The 23,801-nt window shown below is 41.6% G+C and overlaps 2 protein-coding genes across 7 annotated transcripts in view; both read right to left on the bottom strand.

Annotated features, from left to right (window-relative positions):
- Positions 1 to 669: 669 nt before the first annotated feature.
- LOC117764901 lies at positions 670 to 7,927 on the bottom strand. The gene is made up of 11 exons (XM_034591052.1): positions 7,570 to 7,927; positions 5,622 to 5,742; positions 4,906 to 5,052; positions 4,527 to 4,613; positions 3,509 to 3,596; positions 3,277 to 3,413; positions 3,048 to 3,194; positions 1,890 to 1,976; positions 1,553 to 1,628; positions 1,401 to 1,477; positions 670 to 1,083 (listed from the first exon to the last, which is right to left on the bottom strand). The coding sequence occupies exons 1-11, from the start codon at positions 7,662 to 7,664 to the stop codon at positions 952 to 954; spliced, it is 1,194 nt and encodes a 397-aa protein (XP_034446943.1). The 5' UTR covers positions 7,665 to 7,927; the 3' UTR covers positions 670 to 951.
- Positions 7,928 to 9,424: 1,497 nt separating this feature from the next.
- The window catches only part of ttll10 (tubulin tyrosine ligase-like family, member 10), a 31,629-nt gene continuing 17,252 nt past the window's right edge, over positions 9,425 to 23,801 (bottom strand). For 4 of the 6 annotated variants that reach the window (XM_034591049.1, XM_034591046.1, XM_034591045.1 and 1 more), the window contains exons 6-12: positions 23,707 to 23,792; positions 22,234 to 22,423; positions 21,878 to 22,049; positions 21,252 to 21,392; positions 11,713 to 11,829; positions 11,534 to 11,627; positions 9,425 to 10,359 (exon numbers count right to left, since the gene is read on the bottom strand). In XM_034591049.1, coding sequence (XP_034446940.1) covers positions 9,746 to 10,359; positions 11,534 to 11,627; positions 11,713 to 11,829; positions 21,252 to 21,392; positions 21,878 to 22,049; positions 22,234 to 22,423; positions 23,707 to 23,792 — 1,414 coding nt within the window. In that variant the 3' untranslated portion in view covers positions 9,425 to 9,745. The remainder of the gene's footprint in view (positions 10,360 to 11,533; positions 11,628 to 11,712; positions 11,830 to 21,251; positions 21,393 to 21,877; positions 22,050 to 22,233; positions 22,424 to 23,706; positions 23,793 to 23,801) is intronic. The other 2 variants (XM_034591051.1, XM_034591050.1) reach the window with 2 other exon arrangements.

Below are 23,801 nucleotides of genomic sequence, written 5' to 3'. Positions count from 1 at the left end.
CATTTAAAGTAAAAAAAATTCAATACCAAATTTAAAATGTGCAAATGTAGCTTCAAAAGTACAGATCAATTTAGCAGCAGTTCAGTGAAGCTTGATGTTATTGCATTACACTAATAAAACACAAAACAATAGCACTGAGTTGAATTAAGGCCTTTATATCATTAGTGTTAAAATCCCCACATGATCAATAGTGCAGTGTAACTGTGCTGAATCTGTCGTTAATGAACCACTATAATCAACATTCAAATGTAAACTCTACCAGTAGCACATGAAATGTTTATAACCCAAAGTTTTTTTCTTTATCTAAGTTGTTAGTTGTAATTTAAGTGGTTGCTATGGCTGCGTGTGTATTTATACTCCTCTAGCTGGTTGTTCTCTAAGGAGATTCTTGATGTAAATGTACTTTTCTGTAGATGGCCACATGTATAAAGAGTAGAAAATTGTTCATTTACTTTTTTTAACAGTAATTTATATATAAAAAAGATATCATGACATTCCATAGTTATAAACTTTGCATTCAGAGTGATTTCTAATACCACAGTGAATAAAGATACTGTGATACACTGGATGTTTACTGGATATCTCAACACTACTGTAAATGTTTAACCACTGAAATAAAAACACTTCCATTCTACGTTGTGTTGAAGTAATGAATTTGAACTCTTTTTTTAAACAGTTTATTCTGCAAAAGTAATGTTCATCAGTTCTGTTTCTGTTAAAACCAATACAGCTCTACAATGTCTACATCTGGTCAGAATCCAGGTCATGGCCTCATTTCCGTTTGTCCCCACATGAAAGAACTAAGTATCTTTTCAGTTCCTCTGTGACGAAACCTCATGCATCAAAATTAGGGCATCTTCATCTCAACTCTGTGGCAGAAATTATATGTAAAAGTAATATGTACAAGCTATCTACACAGTTAGTTCCAGTGAACTTTCACTCTCTGGTGAGTCAGCTGCGTCCATTGATGTGACATTGGTCGGCGGCCATTATCGGCTCCTGGGACTCCTTCCTGCTCCTATGCAGCTTTGGCAGGATTGGAGGTGCAGCCTGAATCACAGGGATGTGGCTGCTTCTGTCCGGCTGCAGATCAGAGACAAAAACCTTGTTGATGCGAGGTGGCTTCACAGACATCACCTTGGTGCATTTGTATTGCAACTTCAGAAGGTACTCTTTTATCCCGAATCAAGGAACAGGGCTAAAATTGAAAAAGAATAACCCAAAAATGTCCTTGATCCCCAACAAAGTTGCCAAACTAAAACCAGTGGTTGCCCAGGAGCTAGAAACTTTGCAGTATGTGTCAGAAAATGGTCTTAAAGCAGTTTTAAATAAGTATTAATCTGTTCTTTTGTATGTTCAGCTCTCTCCTGCAGTATATATAATATATTCTACAGTCTAACCTGTTGTAGTTGAAAAATCCAGTTCTGATAATCCTCCAGACAGGTGCAAGAGACCTGCAGGGGCTCCACCAGATCACCTGAAACAAAACACAGATTATATGAAATAACTGAAATAAATACAGAGAAAAGAGTCACAGGTTTGTACAGATTACCTGTCAGCTCAAACTCCAGCCGTCCGGGCAAGGCTGAGTGCTCCACTGCTCTGATGCTGTGTCGAGGCAACCTGCCCTGTAATGGAGACGACCAGAGGAAAATAAGATGTGCAGGAATTATTCAACTGATCGTACAGTCAGTATCACTTCATCTTATCTGCAGACTCATTTAGTGATGACTCAGGCAGCAGGTTTGAGTTACATAATGTTCTACCCCTGATATATGTCATGTGTCAAAATAACAAGCACTGTGTAATGACTACTGGGACACGCAGTAATGCCACAGTGGTGGAGGAGGCGTTACTATGGATTTTCCCATAGAGTCATTTTACACTACCTCATATCTTATATTCAGCCGCTTGTTGTCAACTGACAGCAGCAGGACGTCTTGAGGGAAGAGAACCATCAGTCTTTCTTGGCGTCCCTGAGAGAACAAGGCCACTGTTACTGGTGCAGCTGTCTACAGTTAATACCACTGCAGACGAACTGTGACACATAAACACATCAGATATTCTCCCTTCATGACTACTCATGTTTATTTACCATATGCACACGTAATACAACTTGTATCAAATTTGTACTATTCATACAATATTCTATTGAAACTTTAGTAATAATAATAATAGTTGGAGGGGGGCAGGAAATACAAAATACTGTAAACAATATATATATATATATATACTGATAGTTAGCTTACAACCAATCTCATTGTTTTTTCATTTGTCAAAACTACTAAAATAAGACCTAAGTTATGATCATATAATAATAATGAATTATCCTCGAGAAAAAAAAAAACATTGTCATGTTAATACGAGTACAGGTTCATATTTAAATTGAGGCCTGACTTTGTTAGAAGGTTTTTTTTATGTCAGAAAACTTGCAGAGGGTTCAGACGGAGCCACATGTTTACCCACATCATATACAAAAGAAATGAAGGGACTTGTGGGAGATTTTGATTTTCAAATACACAGACAAGACGTCTTGTTGTAAGTGGCGCTGCTATATGATTTCGTACATTTTGTTTTATGTGGAGCCTTAATCCAAAGCTGACAAAAGACTTGTGTTTAGGTATCTATTACTTCATACTTCCTGCTTTCATTACCTGTGTCCATGCACCCTTTTCTTACAGAGCGTGAATAGACTGGACGTCAACTACTTCTTTACTTCTGTCTAATGTAATGATAATAAAGTGTAAAATAAAAAGTGGAAGTGAAAACATGGGGCTGTTTTTTCTGTCAAACCACATACGTTCATATCTTCCACAAGACTGATTCATTCTGTAATTCTTCTTATGATTCAATGAAACTCAAACACAAAATGTATTTTGTGATAAGCTTGTAGTTATAGTGAGAGTATTGGCTTCTAATAGGATGTTGTGGTCATGAGAAGAAACAAGTACATGAACCAACTACACACAAAGGTCCTCTCTGGTCAGAGATGTTTAGTTGAACTAATATAGAGCAGATTATCCCAACAGAGTGAGAGTAGTGATTACCTGTCTCTGTGAGTTGACGATATGGACGATCGATATGTATCCTGGCTGACCCATGTGCTGTATGGGTGAACCCTCCCACTGCCATATTGGAGCTTGTAATAAGTATTTGAGCAGTTCTTCTCTTTTCCAGAGCATATCACACGGTAACTACAGGAGAAATGAGTGAACAATTCAAAACTACAACTCAACCACTATCACAGTGATAACCAGATATAGAAGAGGGGATTACTAGATAGGAGAGGGCGCAGTGAGAGGGACTCATGGGTTGTGTCATTGACTTGTATCTCCTGTCTTCTATTTGCTGCGTCCATGTCTGTAACGCTGCAACACTGTCACATATGAACACCTTGGAATCCACCATTGGTCCTGGATTAAAAGAGGGAACCAAAATAGATCAAGCTCAGCATTTCTACATTGCGTCGCTGTGTTTCAACTGAATTAGGTAATTTCCACTGATTCACCGCTGATCTCAAACATGTGAGGTGAATGTGACGTGTCGGCCTCCAGGGAGACAGCCTGGAAGGTGAGGCCAGAAAGAGGAAGGATGCCCTGCAAGACAAGAAAAGACAAAAATAATTCATGTCATTGAGCTTCAGTGTAGGAAATCAGCATAAAACCAACATTAATGACTCTGGTGACAGTCTAATACGAGGGATCCCTTTCCCAGGACGGACAAAACTGCAGTAGATGTCAAGTGTAACAGCAACATCAACAAAATACCATTATAGTATAATATAATGGAGAAGAATATCAATGTTTAGAGTATTTATACAAAAGAAAAAGTCTTACAGAGATTGAGGGAGGAGCAATGACAATTGAAATGATGGCGGTATTGATAGTAAAAGAGGTGTTCAGTATATGGACAATGTTTCTAGTTGTAATCATAATCATAATCCACAATCAGATGCCACCACTACCCACATTCACAAATGGAATTACATTTAATCATTCTTCCTTCTTCCATATGTGCACATTTCAATATATTGAACATACAAAGCTCAATTTAAAGTTTAAGACTTGCACCTAAAAATCACATGTACTGTGTAATCTCTCGTGTCTCTAGAGATTAGTCTGGTCTGAGATTCTGATTATGACAATTTGTCTAACGTATGAAGAAAAAGAAGTTTCAAGAGAAAACCTACAGTGTGGTGTTTTAAAGACGCAGGCATTTTACATTATTGTTAGGACTCCACCACCTCTGGGCAGTTTGAACAATTTGCTTCTTGAGAAGATTTCTGCTAAAAAAAAGTTAATGTTGCAGCTGGAAAAGGAGCAAATGAGAACAGAGTCTGTAGATGTAAAAACATCTGCAGAGATTCAGAACTTCACATTTTACATTAACGGACATTTGATCTGTTGTTAGAAACAGAGGCAGACAGCTGTGCTGCCAAGAGCGAATTGACTTGTGAGTTTTTGTTCAATATCCAGGACTTGTTTGACATTTGTGAAGAGTTGTCTCCCTGAAGTCGTAGAATATACCTGATAGATGAAGTCCTGTCGAGAGTGGTCCAGAGACAGGATCAGCAGGTGAAATGAGAACAGCACCAGGAAGTGTTCGCTGGTTTCCTGCGGAGACAAAAGAGCCCATGATTTCATCACGTTTAAAACTGTTTCATCAACTTTGTGTTTATTCCTCTTCTGTTCACATCGATAAAATTAAGATATTTTACCATATATCAAAAAAACATAGAGGTTTAACGTTCAGTTTTAGGGGGTGTATGAAGACCTACATCCTGCCATACTAATTGCATCCAACAACAGAAACTATAACTATCTTCGAGTGATTTTTAGGATATGTTGCAAGATTATAGGATCTTCGAGTCTTCATTTCTCAGCTGACTGGGATGTGCCATGTTACCTGTGTGTAGCTGTTGTAGAGAGACACCAGAGAGGAGTGGGTAACCTCTCCATACATGTGGGCTGGTTGACCCTCCCAGCCTCTGATTGGCTGCTGGGAATAAATCCTATGGTGCAGCTCATCTCTGCTCCTGCCCCACAGCACCACCTGCAAACTCTGTCAGTCCATACATACTGAATATCATCAGTTTTTTATTTGTTCATGATGAGACTCAAAGCTACTGTCACATATTACTGCCTCCATCAGTGTGTGTGTGCGTGTGTGTCCACATGTTTCAACATTACAGTGGCTCATGCATTACACAGTGTTTCACTGTTTCAGTAATTGTTGTTTAACAAAAATGTCACATAATCAGGGGAATTTGATATATACATTTGAAAACAACTGCAGGCTGATTGGATGCTTCATCATCGAAGTGGAACGACGTGTGAAACCTCAGGTTTTTGTGTGCCCTCTTTATTTCCTGTGAAGTTTGAATCACACCAAACACAAAAATGTGGCATCTTTCGCATTTGTCATGGAAATTCCCACAGTGTGTGTGTGTGTGTGTACAGACTGGGTCTGGCCTACACACAAATAACTGCACCAAGTGGAAACTGTTGCTATTCATGTGAGGCACCTCTCACCACACTTAAACACCAAGCAGAGTGCTGTGAGAGTGTCTGACTGTGAAAAGTGCACAACATGCAAGCAGAGACACACACACACACAGTGACCTCTTGCTCCGGGTGTCGTACTGAAGGGTAGCGTGGCGGCGGTAGTGGCGGCGGCTGTGGCTGCTGCTCATCTCTGCTGCTTCTCCTCAACTGCAGCCTGGTTTCTCCCAGACTCCACACCCTGAGAGAACACATATGTGTATAAGAACATTTCACCAGACGTCACTGTCAGTGCAGCAGCACTAAACCCTCAGTGGCTCACTGCTTACTTTATTTTGTATGTGGTCAGTTTTTAGACACACATGACTCAGGCTGACTGCAGGCTTTAAAGTGTGAGAACTGTAATTATGAGTCGCTGTTTGTTTGCATCTCCAGATGGTGTGAGCCTGGGCTGGATGCAGCCCTCAGTCAGCTCCAAGGAAAAATACAGCAGAGAAGATGCAACTATTTCAATGACCTGCCCTGACCCTCAAGCAGCAGCAGCCAGACATAATCTGCTTACAGTAGTCACAGCCGAGACAGACCCACCTGCTGACCCTTCACCACCATATTCTGTTGCCTGTTTCCATTGCAAACATAAGCTTTGCCTCAATTATCCCAGTGTCACCACGAACTAATGCTAAGCAGGTTTTTAAACTGTGGTGGATTTACATACACAGAAAAGGGGCAATAAAAAGCAGTTTCAAAACAGAAAAAAAATCATAGAAGTTATTTTACTAAATATGTTCTGTTTTATAATTTGCCATTATTAAAGTGGGACACAGTATTTCTGAGTCGGTTTATATGGAATCATATGGTGCTCTCTCTAATTTCTCCTTTGGACAACATCTTTCTCTGTTTGGGGTTCATGTTGATCGCTTTTATCACAGGGCAAAATATCAAAAACCTCAATGACAAGCACCAGATCAATCATGACTATAGATATAGACTGATCTGTCTTCGCTTTAATTTATTAAAACATTTGGATGTACATCTATCTATCTATCTATCTATCTATCTATCTATCTATCTATCTATCTATCTATACCTGAAGTCCGTCTATAAATGTCCTGTACACACAAGTGCCTCCTTTTTTGCAAACTAACCATTACCATATATGGAAATGAGACTCACAGAAAAATGTGATCTCAATTATGAGTAAAGTCTGAATAAGTCTGAACTCAAGTCTGAATAAATCACATCTTCATCTGTATGTGTGGCCTGTGACCACAAGTATGAATCCTTACACAGCCACACACACGGACCAGTAGCCACTGTTGTAATTAGCCTCAGTTAATCCATGGGCCTGAGAACCAGTGGAGATCTGTCCTGCCCCGACTCTGTATTAAAGCCCTCCACGCTGCAGCCATTGTCTTATAGTAATCTGCTAATCACATCAGTGCAGCATCACCGAGTTCCCAAGTTCATGTTGATTAAATAGGAGCCAATTATTTTGGCTGGCTTGTTGTTGTGCTGGGTGCTGACGGGTGAAAATCATGTCGATGTGACCTGTTGTTCTGCAGGTGTTTTCATGATGGTTTGTAATTGAACCTTTTCTTCACCACAGAACCTGGAGGTTTTCTGTCAGAGAGCACATCCTGTTACCGTGTGACAACAAGTACATCCTGGTGTCACTGCAGCTTTGATAAAGGTTACACAGCGGCTTACACTCCTTTTTTTTGTTACATTTTCACCTCCACAACGTGACAACGTAACGTAATCACATGTTAGAGAACACCACAGAGGTTAGAGAGAAGCTGCTGCAGGATGGTGCTCTGTTCACTTCAGAGACAGTCACTGCTTCCTCCTTCGGAACATGCATTAAAACCACATTTTAACAAACCAATCCAATCCACTTTCTCTAAAGCTGTGAACATGGCTTCATTCACATTTTGGATGAATGCTCTTGTTGTTTCCATTGTAACTTTGTTCCAGGATCAAAGTGCTGTCATGAGAGTATCCATTTCCTACCAGTACTTTTCTACTTCTGAACATTTCTGTAGCTTTGAACTGTGAACTTGTGTCTTACCCTAAGTTGTCTCCAGAGAGTTCCAGGAGCTCGATCTCATCGGGGCCCACCTCGTCCACTCCAGTATGCCTCTGGGTCACACTGCAGCATCCCATGATGGACGAGGAGTTTGTCCCTCTCAGCTTCTTCTCAGCTTCTAGTCCACACACTGAGCACCATCTGCCCGGGCAATCATCCTCACACGTGTGTTTGTGTGTGAGCGAGAGCCACGCTAAAACCAAAGAGATAACATTAAAACGGGGGCTGGTTGGGTCCAAAAGAGGATATTGTGGGAGGAGGAGGGGGGTTGCTGCTTAAGCTCCAGTTCCCCCTTTTTGCCAGCCTGTAGTGTCTGATTCCACAGACGCCCAGTGTCTGATGTTTCTGAGTTTTTGTTGAGCTGTGGCGTAGTAGTTAAAGTTGTTCCTTCCTTCCTGTCAGTTGGCTGTCTGCACAGAGCTGAGCAGCTTCCTCACTTTGACGCTCTGAACTCACACAGGGAACGGGCTGATGCTTCAGCAGGACAAGAAACAAAAGAGACGGAGAGAGAAAACATCCCTTGAGCAGCTTGTCTTTTAAACTCTCGGATGCTCTCAGCCTCCTCATTGAGAAACATGGATGAAGCAAGCATCCTGTCACGAGAGCTGGGAGCATACCTGCCTGTGTTTACATGCACGGAGCCCTGGGTCTGGACAGATAATTATGAGTTATGAAATGGTAAGAGGTAAACGGCTGCAGTCAAAACAACAAGGCACAACAACTGCAGAGCGGAGCCTCACGTTGATCTTACTGGTTAGAATTAGACGGTGGGAGGGTTTGTACAAAACCATGTCTGAGTGAGCTGCTGTTCTCCTGTGTCTGGAAGTGACACAAGCTTGATGCAACATGACGGATGTTTTTTTCCTTTTGATGCTGTTGGTCATGTGGTTCAGTTACAGAAAATAAATACGGGAAGAAAAGCCTTTTTACCTCTGCCGAGGAGGTCATTTTTTTAAAATATGTGTTTGTTTGTTTGTCTGTTAGTTAGCATGATTACACAAAATCTACTGGATGGATTATCACGAAACGGAAGGTACTCTATGGATTACGAAAGAAGCCATTCAATTTTATTGTGGATCCAGATAAGGGTGCAGATCAAGAAATTGTTATAACTGATATTTATGAGTGTGTGTAACTCGGTGAAGATCCAAATAAAACTCTGGATGTAATGAGTTTAAAGTTGCATTGTGTAGAATTTAGTGACATAAAGTGGTGAAGTTGCATGTGGCAGCTGAACACCCCTCACCTCATCCTCCCCTTCCAAACATGAAAGAGAACCTGTGGTAACCTTCAGTTTTCATAAAAACTCAAAGGGTGTTTAGTTTTTCCAGTCTGGGCTACTACAAGAAACATGGTGGCCTCCATAGAGAGGACCTGCTCCCGATGTAAATATTAAGTATTTAAATATAAAGGGCCCATTCTAGGATAAATAAAACAACAATTTGTATAATTTAGATGAAAAACACTCACTAGGATGTTTTATATTAAATTTCTGTCAATAGATCCCTTTCACCTAAATCTTACACACTGGACCTTTAAATGTGGTTTCATTAGAGGACTGTGGGCTTGGAGGAGGTTTGTGCTCCACTGATGCCATTCTAGTTTGTTTGATTGTGAGCAGCGTTACACAAAAACTACTGTACACATTACCACAAAACTTTGTGGAATCACATTGTATACATTAGGAAAGAACCCATTACATTTTGGTGCAGATCCCAATTATCTAAGATTTATTTTCACGTTATTTAACATTGTGAGATAGAGCAGGTTTTTTGGGGGGTGTTTTCACCAATTGACCAGGGAATAATTCATGGATCTACATGAAAAAATCAGGAAACTAATATCTATAAGTGTGTAAAATTTGTTGCAGCTTGAATTTAAGGGGACTGTTGGCCCTCGGCACCTTGGAGGTAATCTCTCCACGGCTTTTCCAGTTTAAAGTTGAATTAAAGTTGAATTAAAGTTGAATTAAAGTCTTTATGGCGTAGTCCCTACAAAAAAAAATAAACGTATTGAAGACAAAATTTGTTTCTTTATTGTCACAGTAAGCATTTCTTGGCATTTCTCTGAAAATAAAAGCACCATGTGGGCGAGGTGTCAATTGTTTTTAGCTGTTTGGATCACTGCTATTTGCATTTATGTTTCACACTTCCTCTTTTCATTCTAACACTAAACTCTTTGTATCCTCTCCAAGCTTCTCTTCACCGGGTTCCTCTCCTCTTTCACATTTGTTTACACACTCAGGAAGTCCAGATAGAGGAGCACACTGTGTTGTTTTCTGAGAGCCGCAGACGGAGACCCCTTCAATTAGCTCTGATGATGACGGTGACATGATGACCTGCGTCTTCACGTCACCTGTGGCCTTCAAATGGTGATGCAGAGTACATTTGCTGAGCTTGAGCTGGAGCTGAGGCTTCAGGGTTTTACTCCTGACACTCTGTGTGCTGTAGTTGCTGCTGTGTGGATGTGAAGCTCTCTGCGCTGATGATGAGGAGGAGGTAGGATGATGGCCGGACTTTGAACTGCCCCGTCCTGCACCACTCTCGGAGACATTTTTACCCTCCAATCCTGACTTGCACCTTCTGGGTTCAGCCTTTTGTGTCTTGTTGGTGGTTTTCTGGAGGGTTTCACTGTTTGTGTCGTTCTTGTTGCAGGCCGGCCTTGAATCAGGAGGAAAAACTCCGTTGTAGAGAAGCACAAACTCTCTCTGGCTGGCCAAAGGAAGGATTCTCTGCCTGAGACGACACTTGTTGAAGATCTCCAGAGTTAAATCTAGAGAAAAGCATCACAGCAAATAAAAGAAAAAACTGTTAACCGATACACAAATTAGAAAAATGTAACGTTGATTAAAGGAACTGTGACTGTGTCATGCAAACAATGAAATAATGAGGCTGTCTTCGGTTGACTTTGTGATGGCCTCAAGGGGGGTCTCTATCTTTTCCTTGTGTTTTGGTTGTGTATTCTTTGTTTCAGGATATTTAAACGTATAAGAGCTGAGACCAGGGGTGTGTTCGAATAGTCAATTTTGCTTAGGAACCTGAATGAAATAACTGAAGTATTTCAGTGGCTGCCATGAAAAGAGCTGTTTGAATTCTCTAAATGATTAGGTAATCAATGCTTCCTATCTTATCTCCATTAGAATAGGAGACACTGGACTATCCTTTAAGAAAGGAAAGGAGGAAATGCCATCCCACAATTCATTGCAGCAGCAACATTTAAAGCATCATAGTTGCACCTGGACAGACCCACGTAAATATATAAAAAGAGAACAACTGTTTCATTCTCCTGACACGATCCAGTTCCAGATTATCTAAGCTCCTGATTTCTTCTCTGTGGCATCTGTCCAGTCAGGACTCACAGTGAACAACAAGCACACTGAAATTCTATGTCACAATATCATCAGCAATACTAAATAATAAAGTCATTCCAATCCCTCTTGTGGAATACATGAAACTAACAATTTTACAAGTTTACTTGTGTAACGTATATTCCTCATGTTATTATATTATTATAATGTTTCGATCCTTTTGTTTTCATTTTCAAAAAAATCTATTTTGTTAATGCTTCCTGTGAATATGGTTCAATTATTAGATGTTTCCTCTGTAAACTGAAAACATCTTTTATTACCAGGTGCCATTCTGTTTTTGACAGGAAACCAGAATTATTTGTCACTTCACCATAAAGTGAGTACATATTTTATGTCGTAAATAAACTTAGGTTTTCTCTGCACACTGGTTCGTCTGACATATTCCATCGGGTTGAAGGAATAGTGGTTAGGAAAGGAGAATATTTTGACTTTCTGACCGCAGACCTGGTGAGAGGTGCAGCACACCTGAGCAGGCTGTGCTCAGGAGGCCATAAGGCAGGTCTGCAAGACTCGGGCTGGTAACAACATGGCTATCTGCTACACGTGAGTTTCTGGTGATGACGTTAGGTCTGAGCTCACCCAGCATCTCCACGACTGCGCTGGGTATCACCTCCCTCAGCACCTCACAGTTTGTGTGCAGAGCTGGATTACAATTCATTTCCAACAGCCACACCTGTTAGCACCACATGGAGACATCATTAAGACACATGTTGGACACTGACCCCCGTTTGGACATTTACCAGCACCTCCTCACCCACCTTGAAGTCCTCGTCGACCATGAAGTCGCAGCCAATCAAGTCAAAGAAACCCAGACGGCAGTCTAACTTGGATTTGACTGCAAAGAAACACTGAGTCATGATCCGCTGCATGTGCTTCTGATGCATGGGGAGGAAGAAAACAGTCAAGCCATTGTTCATTAGGCTTCACAGAGACACACAGCATAGCGGCCATTTTGGAGATCTACAGCTTCATATTTGAAATGTTGCATTTCTTCATTTATTTGGCGGGTCTTTTTTAAAGACTCACATGACTGGACTCGTGTTAATATAACTCATAGGTACACACCAGAGAGAACACTGTTGCGTCAAAGAGAACACACACATCCAAGATAACTAAGCAGCTAGTCTGACATCATAGCACCAGGCTTTCCAACAAGCCACGCCCCCAAATATTGACTGTTGCTATAGCAGCGGTAGCTACCTTGGGAAGCCATGGGTTCTTTTGACTTCATGTGACTCTGCACCGCACTGATTTAACGTGATGCATGCTGGTTAGAAATTTTGTCTGACTTTTACCAGCGCTGCAAAACATCACCATGTCACATGACCTTAAAATATTGTGGGAGCGAGTCAGCTGCAATCAGACCGTGCAGTTGTTCTCCTTCAGCTGCAGCACCTGGGTGCATAAAAAAGTACATAAAATGACGGAAACTATCGTTGTTAAACTTTATTCAACATTCAACGGCCGCAGTAAACACCAGAACATGTGCAAACTGCATCATCATTATAACATCTGTCAAAACCACGCATGTTCACAGTAAGACAAGCTGGGGGGTTTTACTTTACATTTCTTCTTCACCCCTTTAAAAGTCCTCTCATAATTTGTCATTAGGGTACAGATTTTATTGCTGCAGCCGGAGGAACTGTACTGTGATCACTCTGCAAGGACTCGGCAAGGAGCTGCCTTTGGGCAATCAAAAACACACATTCATTTTTTAACATCTGCTGTGGAGAAAGAGTCACTTTGCTGAAAATCTTTGTTCAAAAGCCTTCAAATGTCGCAGGCAACGACAATTAAAATGGAAATGGGAATCTGTGGGGGACTAAAGACTAAAACTTATCCAAGTTACACACTTTCATTCTGGTAATCTGGTAACAAGATTCTTGATTAAAAAGGTTTGGAGAAGGCGTTGCACAGTCTGGAGAAGAACCTGCTGATGGCGCTGGATCTTGATGGTGGTGTCACAAGCAGATCTTTGACGACAGAGACAATATATTTGTCCAGTGTTGGGTCTTCCATTTCCAATTCTAACAGCACACTTACAACCCCGTGCCACTTTTTGCAGATTTTTTTGAAAACGGCTTTGTCAAGTTGTTTCATCATTTTTGGGGTGATCTCAAAATCGTCATCCTTGATTTCGACCCATATGTTTTCGAGTAGACGCTCGATGATGGTGTTTGGTGATCTGAGAGTGTTCGACAACTTTGCTTTAGCAAAGATCCTCGAAACCAGCTTCAGAACAATTATCCTGATGGGTAATTTCCTTCCTTCCACTGTTGGTTCTTGCTCTTCTCTGTATTCTTCACTGAATTCAGGAGTGGTCACCTTGCTTTCTGAGCCAGACCCGTTACCAGGTGCCGAAGGCAGACTGGCCCCACCGATCGGGCCCTCTGACACAGCTTTTTCTAAACTATGTGTTATCACCGTGGAAGTGAGAGTTTCTGACTGTGTGTGAAGCCACCACCTCATTACTCCAAGGAAACACCACACAATGGCAAGGATGTCAGCTGATATTATAGCACGTGGCGGACAAACCGTTATGCTTGTGCACCGTGGTTGTGAGGCTTTTGGTCGTGAGGTCATCTTAAATCTCATCCTATCTATGTGATTGCTGAGGATATTATTCAGCTCGTTGGTTAACTCGAGGGTTTCACCACTGAAAATATCATCCATCCATTGAGACCCATTCTGCCCCTGCTGTATCTCACCAACTGCTGTTGGAAGCAGAGCGTCAATATCACTCGTAACAGATTGCATTGACTGCCTACCCAAAACCTTGTCAAAGGCCGGGTTGTAAAGGCTGTCAAAGTACTTGTTATTCAGTCTGCCCACAATACGACAAATGGACGCTTGGGCAAACTGCTTTGCAGCGATTGTCCTAATCCTTTCAGACACTTTCTTCAGAGAGGGTGTGCTCTGGGCTGTTTCTGGATCATCTTTGTTTTGCGACATGATTTCATCCACAATCACCTCAGCAACGTCATCTGCAACATTCTTAATCTCCAGAGTGGAGCCAGATTCCAACTGATCATAATCATAGTCGGATATTTCAACGTTAGTAGATTCTGTGTATTGAGAGACCTCCTCCTTAATGATCTCCTGGACAGTTGTGGATGTTGCAGACAGAAGACTTTCCCTGTCTTCTGAGATTGTCTTCTGGGATGAGGATGATGACTGACTGTCATCTTCATTGACCAGTTGGTAGACCTTCTTTTTGCTCTTAGAAGGTGCACACATACGTTTCAGATTCCTCATGAGTCCCTTGATCATTTTGCCGGCCTGTTGAATCATACCTTGTAGTCTTTTTGGAGGTGTGACACGAGGAGTAGTTGCCTTCACACTGTCCACGCCCATGGAAAGGACAGAGTTGACACACTCTGCAATCTCTTTAGCAGTCAACTGGGTCAAATTCTCTGAACTTACAAGATTGATTTCATCTGGAACGTCAAGAGCCTGAGCAAAAACCTGAGGAAGTGTGTTGCCCAAAGAGCAAATCACACTCTTCTCAGACACAGGCACAGCTGTGCTCTCAAGATCCTTTAGGATGGATTGTGTCATCAAAATGACAATTTCCAGCAGTTTCTCTCCGAGTATGGTCATTGTGGCCACATCAGGTTTGCCTTTTTTCGAAAGATTCCATTGTTCTGATGTCATGCCTTGGAAAAAGGACGTCACAATGGGCAGAATGCTGTCGATGTCCATCTTCATGTTTCTGATATTGTTTTTCAATACTTCTCTTATTGGCTTAGTTTTTAAAAATCGTACTATTCCTGTCGGAAGTGCTCTCTCTGTTCTCCGTGTACTACCCCTACCATACACTGATCAACTAGGACAAAGGAGATATCAGAAATGAGATTATAGCACACACCAAAGGGAACACACACACCAAAGAGAACTTGGTGCTAAAGCCTGGTGCTATGATGTCAGACTAGCTGCTTAGTTCTCTTTGATGTGTGTGTACACACCAGAGAGAACACTGTTGCGTCAAAGAGAACACACACATCCAAGATAACTAAGCAGCTAGTCTGACATCATAGCACCAGGCTTTCCAACAAGCCACGCCCCCAAATATTGACTGTTGCTATAGCAGCGGTAGCTACCTTGGGAAGCCATGGGTTCTTTTGACTTCATGTGACTCTGCACCGCACTGATTTAACGTGATGCATGCTGGTTAGAAATTTTGTCTGACTTTTACCAGCGCTGCAAAACATCACCATGTCACATGACCTTAAAATATTGTGGGAGCGAGTCAGCTGCAATCAGACCGTGCAGTTGTTCTCCTTCAGCTGCAGCACCTGGGTGCATAAAAAAGTACATAAAATGACGGAAACTATCGTTGTTAAACTTTATTCAACATTCAACGGCCGCAGTAAACACCAGAACATGTGCAAACTGCATCATCATTATAACATCTGTCAAAACCACGCATGTTCACAGTAAGACAAGCTGGAGGGTTTTACTTTACATTTCTTCTTCACCCCTTTAAAAGTCCTCTCATAATTTGTCATTAGGGTACAGATTTTATTGCTGCAGCCGGAGGAACTGTACTGTGATCACTCTGCAAGGACTCGGCAAGGAGCTGCCTTTGGGCAATCAAAAACACACATTCATTTTTTAACATCTGCTGTGGAGAAAGAGTCACTTTGCTGAAAATCTTTGTTCAAAAGCCTTCAAATGTCGCAGGCAACGACAATTAAAATGGAAATGGGAATCTGTGGGGGACTAAAGACTAAAACTTATCCAAGTTACACACTTTCATTCTGGTAATCTGGTAACAAGATTCTTGATTAAAAAGGTTTGGAGAAGGCGTTGCACAGTCTGGAGAAGAACCTGCTGATGGCGCTGGATCTTGATGGTGGTGTCACAAGCAGATCTTTGACGACAGAGACAATATATTTGTCCAGTGTTGGGTCTTCCATTTCCAATTCTAACAGCACACTTACAACCCCGTGCCACTTTTTGCAGATTTTTTTGAAAACGGCTTTGTCAAGTTGTTTCATCATTTTTGGGGTGATCTCAAAATCGTCATCCTTGATTTCGACCCATATGTTTTCGAGTAGACGCTCGATGATGGTGTTTGGTGATCTGAGAGTGTTCGACAACTTTGCTTTAGCAAAGATCCTCGAAACCAGCTTCAGAACAATTATCCTGATGGGTAATTTCCTTCCTTCCACTGTTGGTTCTTGCTCTTCTCTGTATTCTTCACTGAATTCAGGAGTGGTCACCTTGCTTTCTGAGCCAGACCCGTTACCAGGTGCCGAAGGCAGACTGGCCCCACCGATCGGGCCCTCTGACACAGCTTTTTCTAAACTATGTGTTATCACCGTGGAAGTGAGAGTTTCTGACTGTGTGTGAAGCCACCACCTCATTACTCCAAGGAAACACCACACAATGGCAAGGATGTCAGCTGATATTATAGCACGTGGCGGACAAACCGTTATGCTTGTGCACCGTGGTTGTGAGGCTTTTGGTCTTGAGGTCATCTTAAATCTCATCCTATCTATGTGATTGCTGAGGATATTATTCAGCTCGTTGGTTAACTCGAGGGTTTCACCACTGAAAATATCATCCATCCATTGAGACCCATTCTGCCCCTGCTGTATCTCACCAACTGCTGTTGGAAGCAGAGCGTCAATATCACTCGTAACAGATTGCATTGACTGCCTACCCAAAACCTTGTCAAAGGCCGGGTTGTAAAGGCTGTCAAAGTACTTGTTATTCAGTCTGCCCACAATACGACAAATGGACGCTTGGGCAAACTGCTTTGCAGCGATTGTCCTAATCCTTTCAGACACTTTCTTCAGAGAGGGTGTGCTCTGGGCTGTTTCTGGATCATCTTTGTTTTGCGACATGATTTCATCCACAATCACCTCAGCAACGTCATCTGCAACATTCTTAATCTCCAGAGTGGAGCCAGATTCCAACTGATCATAATCATAGTCGGATATTTCAACGTTAGTAGATTCTGTGTATTGAGAGACCTCCTCCTTAATGATCTCCTGGACAGTTGTGGATGTTGCAGACAGAAGACTTTCCCTGTCTTCTGAGATTGTCTTCTGGGATGAGGATGATGACTGACTGTCATCTTCATTGACCAGTTGGTAGACCTTCTTTTTGCTCTTAGAAGGTGCACACATACGTTTCAGATTCCTCATGAGTCCCTTGATCATTTTGCCGGCCTGTTGAATCATACCTTGTAGTCTTTTTGGAGGTGTGACACGAGGAGTAGTTGCCTTCACACTGTCCACGCCCATGGAAAGGACAGAGTTGACACACTCTGCAATCTCTTTAGCAGTCAACTGGGTCAAATTCTCTGAACTTACAAGATTGATTTCATCTGGAACGTCAAGAGCCTGAGCAAAAACCTGAGGAAGTGTGTTGCCCAAAGAGCAAATCACACTCTTCTCAGACACAGGCACAGCTGTGCTCTCAAGATCCTTTAGGATGGATTGTGTCATCAAAATGACAATTTCCAGCAGTTTCTCTCCGAGTATGGTCATTGTGGCCACATCAGGTTTGCCTTTTTTCGAAAGATTCCATTGTTCTGATGTCATGCCTTGGAAAAAGGACGTCACAATGGGCAGAATGCTGTCGATGTCCATCTTCATGTTTCTGATATTGTTTTTCAATACTTCTCTTATTGGCTTAGTTTTTAAAAATCGTACTATTCCTGTCGGAAGTGCTCTCTCTGTTCTCCGTGTACTACCCCTACCATACACTGATCAACTAGGACAAAGGAGATATCAGAAATGAGATTATAGCACACACCAAAGGGAACACACACACCAAAGAGAACTTGGTGCTAAAGCCTGGTGCTATGATGTCAGACTAGCTGCTTCTCTTTGATGTGTGTGTACACACCATAGACTGTATATATAATGGACGTAGGGTCCGTGACGTCACCCGTTGGTTTCTGAAGAGTGAAAATTAGGCTAGTAGTAGGCGTTCACCCGGCGCCATCTTGCCGGTGCTGACTCCTCCTAGTTCCTGGCTAACCAATAAATGGGCAAAGAGGAGGAGCGCGAGTGAAGACTGACAGCTGAGCCACGCCCGCAGAGCTCAACGTTACCTGGTTAGCTCAGGCTAAGGAGCTAGGCTACATGCTACCCGCGGCTGCTAACCGGCTAGCGCTGCGGTGTTGTTGCTTCAGGATGGTCGCGATGTTTACAACGAACTCACTAGAGGTAAGTAACTTGAAACTACACAACAACAAAACCTATTGCTTTATCTATTATCATAATCATTTGCTTACATGCCTCAAGTGGTTTTTAATATGTAATTGTTATAAAAGGTACCGTTTATTTAACACGTGTAATGAACAGATTGAAGCAAATTAACTACACTACTACAGTCGTGTTTGGTTGTGACTTGATTTTAATAAGTTAATAAGTTAATATGAATACGCTACATGTGTAAGTTGCATGTGATAGTAACTATGTTTCACAAATGTTGTGATACATGCTGGTATAACCACCATTACTATTGCCACCTTGTTTATTTAGCCTGTTATGGAATTTACAGTGAATTAGATAGTTTAGATATGATTATAATCTCCACACACCACTGTTGGTTCTCATATTTATTATATAATTATGTTTTCACACTGAGAGAAGTGGAGAGACTTGATGTGGACTGTTATCAACAGCTCTGTGGGAGATTATCACCTTGAATATTACAGATGAGGTAGAAAGACATTTTATCTATTTGTACAATGTTTTATTTCTTTCAGTACATTACATTTCATTTAGCTGACGCTTTTATCCAAAGCGACTTACAATATGTGCATTTAACCATGAGGGTACAAACCCAGAGCCCAGTACATTGGTTCTGTCTGAAATCTGTGGTGCTTCCACCTGCTGAACACAGAATAAACTGTAAGAACCAGTCTTTGCTGGAACATACACAACATAAAACATCCTTTTATAGTGAGTTTCTTCTTTTCATTAGATGAAGCACTGCAGCACCTGATGTCCTCAGCATCCACTGTGGCAGCAGCAACATGGTGGAGATCGGCAGCTTCAGGCTGGTCAACATGAGGACGACCTGCACCAGCTTGACAGGAAACATAAAAGTATGGCATTATTGTAGAGGAAGTGTTACTTATGAACAAAGTTTGTATCCTTATTTTCTGTGGATATTCAACTATGTATTTGAATATGGTTTTGGATTAAACAGTGCACTACCAAGACAATGATTGTACAGTATGGAGTTCTTCCACATTAATAGTATTGCATTTATAATTTAATGCATTATGTATTATGTGCAATACTTTGCTTTGATTGTTTGTAAGTTATGGAAACAGGTCTGTACCTGGAGTCAGTGTTGAAGTGATGACCCTCAGTGTTCAGTCTGGTTGGATTCCAGTTGTGTCTCATGTTGGACATCCACAGGTGCAGGCTGTCTGAGTCACCTAGAGGAACATTCAACACAAATACACAGATACGTAAAGTCATACATGTGCCAGGTTAACTCCTTAACAGACTTTTACATAGTAAAATTAAAAGTTTATTACTTCAAAGTTCATCAGATCATAATCATTTCAGCTTAGGAAATAGGTGGTGGACATCAGCCTCAGGTTCTCTATGTGAATGTCTATTCTAGTAAAGTTACACTTCCTATAATTTATTTATGTGACCAAAAAAATACATTATTCTGCATGTCCACTTATTTAACACAATAATTCAGTAAAGTCTGCCTAAGATTAACGATGTAAAAACTGAATGTAGCCGACAGGTATAGTTTTCACTAACACGTTACAACACATCAACACCAATACTCTGAATAAAGAGCTTTAGGAGACGTAATGCTACTTTAAACAGCTGCTCTGAAAATGCAGATGTGACTTTAAATACTCACGTTTCAGTTGATCACAGTAAATCTGTTTCTGCAGAATAATAATCTGTGTAACGTAGTCAAGTCAAATGGGTTGGCGAGTGAAACAACTTTACATAACATTAGATATCTTACGTGGTGGAGCTTATTCTCCAAACACACACAGTCGCCTGTCTCGGTTCATGTCGGTAATAACTCCCGTACGGTCCCGTTAGCATCGCCATTACTGCTGGTATCTTGCCTGCAGGCTAGCGGAGCTAAGCTAACAAGCCAGGTACAGAGACACCGATACCTGCTCATCACTACTAACACATACATAAAATAAACTTTACTTACCACAGAAACGGGAGCGCAGACGTCTTTAAGTTCTCCGTCCGGGGAACAAGCCGAACATCAAACCGTATTATTCATCCGATATGTGAGTGAAACCTCTCCACAGACTCAGGTCCTGTTCGGTGACGGGGGTTAGCCTGTTAGCCTGTTAGCTCAGGTGAAGCCGAGCAGGCAACAGGCTAGGAGCTGGAGTCGCGAGCTAACGGTGACGTCACCTGTCCATCAAGTGATAATTATTCATAATATCAAACCTCTATATAATTTAAACGAGTGAGTTAGAAAAAAATTCACCCCCCTCAGAGTTGTCATGAAGGAAGAACTAAGTGATTGAGACTAAAACCGATTTTTGAACCATGCTGTAAACAGGTTTAATTCTGCTCTAAAGTCGGGCTTTTTAACATGGGAGTCAATGGGAATTGACTCCTTCTTGGAGCCAGCCTCAAGTGGCCACCCAGTGAACTGCAGCTTTTTGCACTTCCGTATTGGCCTCATCGCTCAGCCCGGGATGTTGCCCCTTGATATAACTGCAATATATAGTTTTTTGGCCACTTGGGGGCAGCAGAACAACCTTTACGCCTGACAGTGATGTAAAATAATATAATATATCCCCTTATAAAGTTATCATTTATTAACTAAGGCTAATGGCGTTTTTTATTCATATGTATTTTGTGGAGCACTTGTTAGGTGAACATAGTGTCTTTCAATTAATTGTAATGGCCTTCGTTATTGTCTTCATTAGCTGACATCAGTCTTTCTTTGTGTGTGTGTGTGTGTGTGTGTGTGTGTGTGTGTGTGCGTGTGTGTGCAGAAGATTCTCATCCTAACTTTGTGAAGCAGCAGCAGGTTTTATGTAGAACTGCACAGACTCATTTCAAAGTCTGTCACTGTCAGGGATTGAGGATTTATTCTGACATGTGCCACTGATACTAAACAGCACGCTGTTTAATGTACGACTCATCGGATTAAAAAAACAAACAGTGTGATACTTCATTTCAGTAAGAGGATGATTCATCCTCAGACAGCGATGAAATCACCCAAACCAAACCACAATCTCAATTAGCTGCGAGCACTAGCAGTCATCATTAAAATGGTAATTGGTCCCTGAGAGCTCCATCACACAGCAGCAACTCACTGCGAAGATGCCCAGCACCCAGTCCCTGGGCAGACCCTTGGCAACCCCAAAGCAGTCGTTGATGTAGGCGTTGAAGCTCTCCATGGACCACACGGTGTCCTCCTTCAGCTGGCTGTACAGGGGGTTCTTCTTCTGCATGTACTGGAGACGGACAGCAGGGGGACCACAGACACACAGAGCAGAGGCAGAGAGATAGATGGTGACAGAACTGCATTTGATTTAAACAGCCTGACTGGAAGTAATGGAGGCGAGCGCTGCTTTTATTCACTATTATCATGATGAATTTAGTCTTTTTTGTGTAAACATTAGAAATCCTTTAGACCAAACACATGAAATAATGTCCCCTGAAATTACGACCCAGAAAATCACACTGTGAATGACTGACAGAAAACTTTCAAAATCCCCAAATGAACTCAGTGTAGTACAATAGTACTATAGTTACATTGGTACTCTGTTTTTTTTCCAGTGCAGATAACCACTTAACGTTTTTTGCCCATGTTCTAATCTACTTTGATGGGATGAATCATTAAGACATTGTAAGTGCCTGATTTACAAAAAAGACTCAATCTAACATCACTGCAGATCATCTCAAATTCTTGATTTGCGCTTGGTTCCGTTGCGTGTACCTGATTGGTCAGGTGGGCAGAGAGGTTGTTGGAGCTGGGGTCGTAGAGGTCACAGGTCAGTCGCACATAACCATGGCGAAAGAAGACCAGGTAAGGTGCAGTGCAGGCGATCAGGAGGTAAGAGCGAACGTCAAACTTCTTCCCCTTTAGGAGGAGAGGACTCTTGATGTAACTGAGGGCAACAATGGCAGGTTAGCTTCAAGACAGTAAGAACGACAGTACATCCACATTCTGTGGCATGCACATTTGCAATTGTGGAGATTTGTATTTCATTTTAAATTTAATTTCCGAGTCTGTCGGTGCTTGTTAAAACTTCTCCAAACTTTTCATTTAATTTTGAAGCTAAGTTCACCCACTGTTGGACAATGCGAGCCTGAGCCTGGCAGTGATGCAGCTTCCTGTCGGCCTGACTGTCGTCCATGTGCTGCAGCTTCAGTCTGAGGGCGGCTAAGTCCTCCTGGCTCTTCAGCAGAAAGATCCCTCTGCCCTGGTTCAGACCCGTCGGTTTACAGATCCACATGCGACTCTCGTTGTTCCCCTCACCTGCTTACAGTCACACAGATACAAAAGGTAAATGCTACTCTAAATCTGTGCTGTTTTAGGTTTTTCTGTTCTGCTCTGTACAATTTTTGAATGTTGTGTTGTGTTTGGTTATAAAGTATTTTTTGTGAAAAGGTAGCAATATAGCATTTTTTTATTCTGTGAATAATCTTTATTCCGTATGTGGAATCACCCTCTATTTCCCAACATTTGTGCTGGTAAAAATCCCACAATGCAATTCTTCCCCTTTGAAAATTAGCATTATGGAGTAGTGAAACATTAAGTATATATATATATTTATATAATAACACTGACAGGGGACACTCGATGTCTAATGAGTATTTTATGATTTTATTGTCATCTACGTGATGCCATTTCAGATATCATTAAAAGTAATGACATTTTTAATCTTGTGTGAATGTGTGTGTGTGTGTGTGTGTGTGTGTGTGTGTGTGTGTGTGTGTGTGTATCAAGTGATAGCTTTTGCAAATAACAGTAATCTTATGAATGCAGGACTTGTAACAACTGAAGTTTCATGATGGCAGTGGCTATATTATATTGAAAATACTCAACAGGAGAATTATCAAGCGATTTTAGTGTGTCCAGTATTTATTTCCTTCATGGTTGTGTTGTTTTTTTGTTTCTTTTTGTTTCCTTTACTTTTCTCCTTTCTTCTCCACCGTAGATTCATCCATCACTTAGAGATCTAACCCACCTGTCCATCTTTCTCCTGTTTACTTAGTGATAACCATGTTTGTCATAACCTGCACACCACTGGTCATAATGCTGTGCTATCAGTTGTTACAAACAACACAGAATCAGGTAAATCATTTAATAACCAGTCTGTAATATAATGAAAATCATTTTTAGGTTTCCGTGTTACAATCTTAAAGGTATTATTATTTGTCTCAGTTCAGATCAGAGCTGCAGGGACTCTGCATCCAGATCCTGCTGAGCGTCTCTCCTTGTGTTTGTGTCTCAGCCCTGCCCTCTGCTGACTCATCTCTATGGAAACAGCATGTTCCCTAGGTGATTTTATCAGGGCCTTATGGGAGGTGAAGTGCATTATTTTCCAACGTCCTCAACCTCTTGATTAAACAATCACCAAGGCAACTGTTGTCTTAACACTGCTGAGCGCATACTGCTTCTTTTCATTGTTGGATGCAGTATAGGTCATGTTTGATTGGGAGTCTTCAAACAAAACATATCGAACTGAAGTGGTGTTGTGTTGTTGTTGCATCAGGATGTGTTGCATGTTAATGTGGGTGGGATGTGTTTGGGTGTTTTACCCTCCTGCTGGGCAAAGAAAGCTTCCCTCTCCTCCCTCACATCCATGCGGTAGGTGATGGGAATGAACTCCTCCATCTTCAGCCTCCTGTGAAGT

Source organism: Hippoglossus hippoglossus, chromosome 7 (genome assembly GCF_009819705.1).
Source record: "Hippoglossus hippoglossus isolate fHipHip1 chromosome 7, fHipHip1.pri, whole genome shotgun sequence".
NCBI lineage: Eukaryota > Metazoa > Chordata > Actinopteri > Pleuronectiformes > Pleuronectidae > Hippoglossus > Hippoglossus hippoglossus.
This window is presented reverse-complemented; position numbering and strand designations above follow the sequence as displayed.